This window comes from Plectropomus leopardus, unplaced genomic scaffold, assembly GCF_008729295.1.
Source record: "Plectropomus leopardus isolate mb unplaced genomic scaffold, YSFRI_Pleo_2.0 unplaced_scaffold723, whole genome shotgun sequence".
Classification (NCBI taxonomy): Eukaryota; Metazoa; Chordata; class Actinopteri; order Perciformes; family Serranidae; genus Plectropomus; species Plectropomus leopardus.
Window position 1 is genome coordinate 1 of NW_024679584.1, and position 2,099 is coordinate 2,099.

At 41.8% G+C, this 2,099-nt stretch overlaps 1 protein-coding gene across 1 annotated transcript; it reads right to left on the reverse strand.

Moving 5' to 3' along the window:
* Positions 1-30: 30 nt before the first annotated feature.
* Positions 31-1,260, reverse strand: LOC121940041 (serine/threonine-protein phosphatase 2A 56 kDa regulatory subunit delta isoform-like; the record flags this gene model as incomplete). Its single annotated transcript, XM_042482919.1, has 3 exons — positions 1,255-1,260; positions 510-687; positions 31-230 (listed from the first exon to the last, which is right to left on the reverse strand). Coding segments are annotated over exons 1-3 (384 nt in total), but the record flags the coding sequence as incomplete, so codon positions are not given.
* Positions 1,261-2,099: the final 839 nt, after the last annotated feature.

The following is a 2,099-nucleotide window of genomic DNA, read 5'->3' on the forward strand; positions in this document are numbered from 1 at the left end:
GTGTGTGCGTGCGTGCGTGCATGCAGTCACCATGAGGACGGCCTCGGGGTAGATGCACTCGGTCACCACGTCGCTGTTGTGCGTGATGTACTCAACCATCTCGTTGAGGCCGGCTCTCTTCACCTCCTTGTACTTGAGGTCGCTGAGCGGGTCGCTGACGAAGTCGAACAGGACGCAGCACTGACGCAGCTTCTGCACAAACAGCTCCTCGCGCTCCATCAGCGGTGAGTCTGACCGCCACACCACAGAAGAAGAGCACAGCTCAGACAACACAGCGCACACAGCACCATAGAAGAAGACTGGACGCCTCTTTGATGAAGCTCTGGTTATGATCATAAAGATTATTATCATTTTTTAACCTTTATTTCACCAGAAAAACATAGAGATTAAAAACCTCTTTTCAAGAGTGTCCTGGACATTTTAGGTTATATTTAGGTTATATTTAGGTCATATTAAGGTTATTAATGTTATGTTTAGGTTAGTTTTAGGTCAGATTAGATTCTGGTTACCTTTGAGTGCAGGTAGTTTCTGCAGCTCTCTGTTCTTGGTCAGGCTGAAGCGAGATGAACTCTGGCGGCGCTCCTTCTTCACCAGCTGAGGACCTCCAGAGTATTTGATCTTGTTGAGCTGAGTGGGAGGAGGTGTGCTGTTACTGGGACGCTTACTGCCGCTCTGCTGCTGCTGGGACTGCACACACACACACACACACACACACACACACACAAAAACACAAACGATTAAAAGTTAGGATAGTTTCCTTTCTGCCTGTCTTAATTTTCTCCCAGTGATGCGCACTGGGAGCTGTAGTTGTGGCGGTACTTACTGTGTTGGTGCGGGCGTCACATTAGGAAGGTCAAGATTGGCTAGTAAACAAATACCTGTGTATTGAGAGATGCAGATTTAACTACAAAATTGACTGTAACTCGCTTAATTCTGAACTGATTTCCATGACACGTGTTTTGTTCTTGACGTGGTAAAGTGAACATGATGGCGGTTACTTGTCTGATTTAATTTCAGTAGCTGGAGGCGATCTGATCAGCTGTGAACATACAGTCATCCTCTGAACAGCCACAGACATGCAGCTCTGACTGACGAAAGCAGTCAGTGATGGAGTAAAACAAAGTACATATATCCAAGTGCAGTACTTGAGTACAATTTTTCTGCAACTTTAAATTTAATGTAACTTCATTTAACTTCATACTTTTACTACATTTCAGAAACATTACACACATGTAAAATGTTTCTGAAATGTACCTTCATTCTTCGTGTTTAGATAATTTTGTCAGTGTTCATGCATATGTTANGAGCAGAAAAACAGGACTTGTATTATTTCTGGGTGTCATTCTGGGCTTTTGACTCTGAATTTGTAATTTTGACTATTTTCCACCTGATGAGGTCATTTTGACCATATTTGGCATATGGAGGAAATACATGCTATTTCCACTAGGTGACCTGTCACAGTCAATGTAGCTGCTGATCACTGACATATCCCAGACTGTCAGCAGCTACACTCACACACTGACATCTCCCAGACTGTCAGCAGCTACACTCACACACTGACATATCCCAGACTGTCAGCAGCTACACTCACACACTGACATATCCCAGACTGTCAGCAGCTACACTCACACACTGACAGATCCCAGACTGTCAGCAGCTACACTCACACACTGAGCAATAATTCATTTTTTGTTTCTTATTTCTTTCTTTTTTTTTTCATCTAAAAATACAGTGACACCACGACAAAGATTTAGCATTTAAAGTGAACTTTGTGGTGATTTTCTCTTACACTTTTTAACTTTGCACTTTTCTCAGCTCTTTAAATGTGGTCGCCTTCTTGCCTGTAACAGGAATCAGTTAAGTCATTTAATCTGAGAGGCTCAATTAAAACTGTACATGAAAAAACACCTGTGAAAATATATTGTTTTAGTGTTTGTGTTAGTTTACTTTTAATGTGCTATTTACAGAATAGATTTGAAGTTTATATACTGTCTAACCCCTTTACACGTGCTGCTTTTGTTCACCTGGCAGCATATTATAATAAGAATATCGCTGAGATCAGTGATATTTTTCATGTTTTGCTGCCATCCTGAGGACAA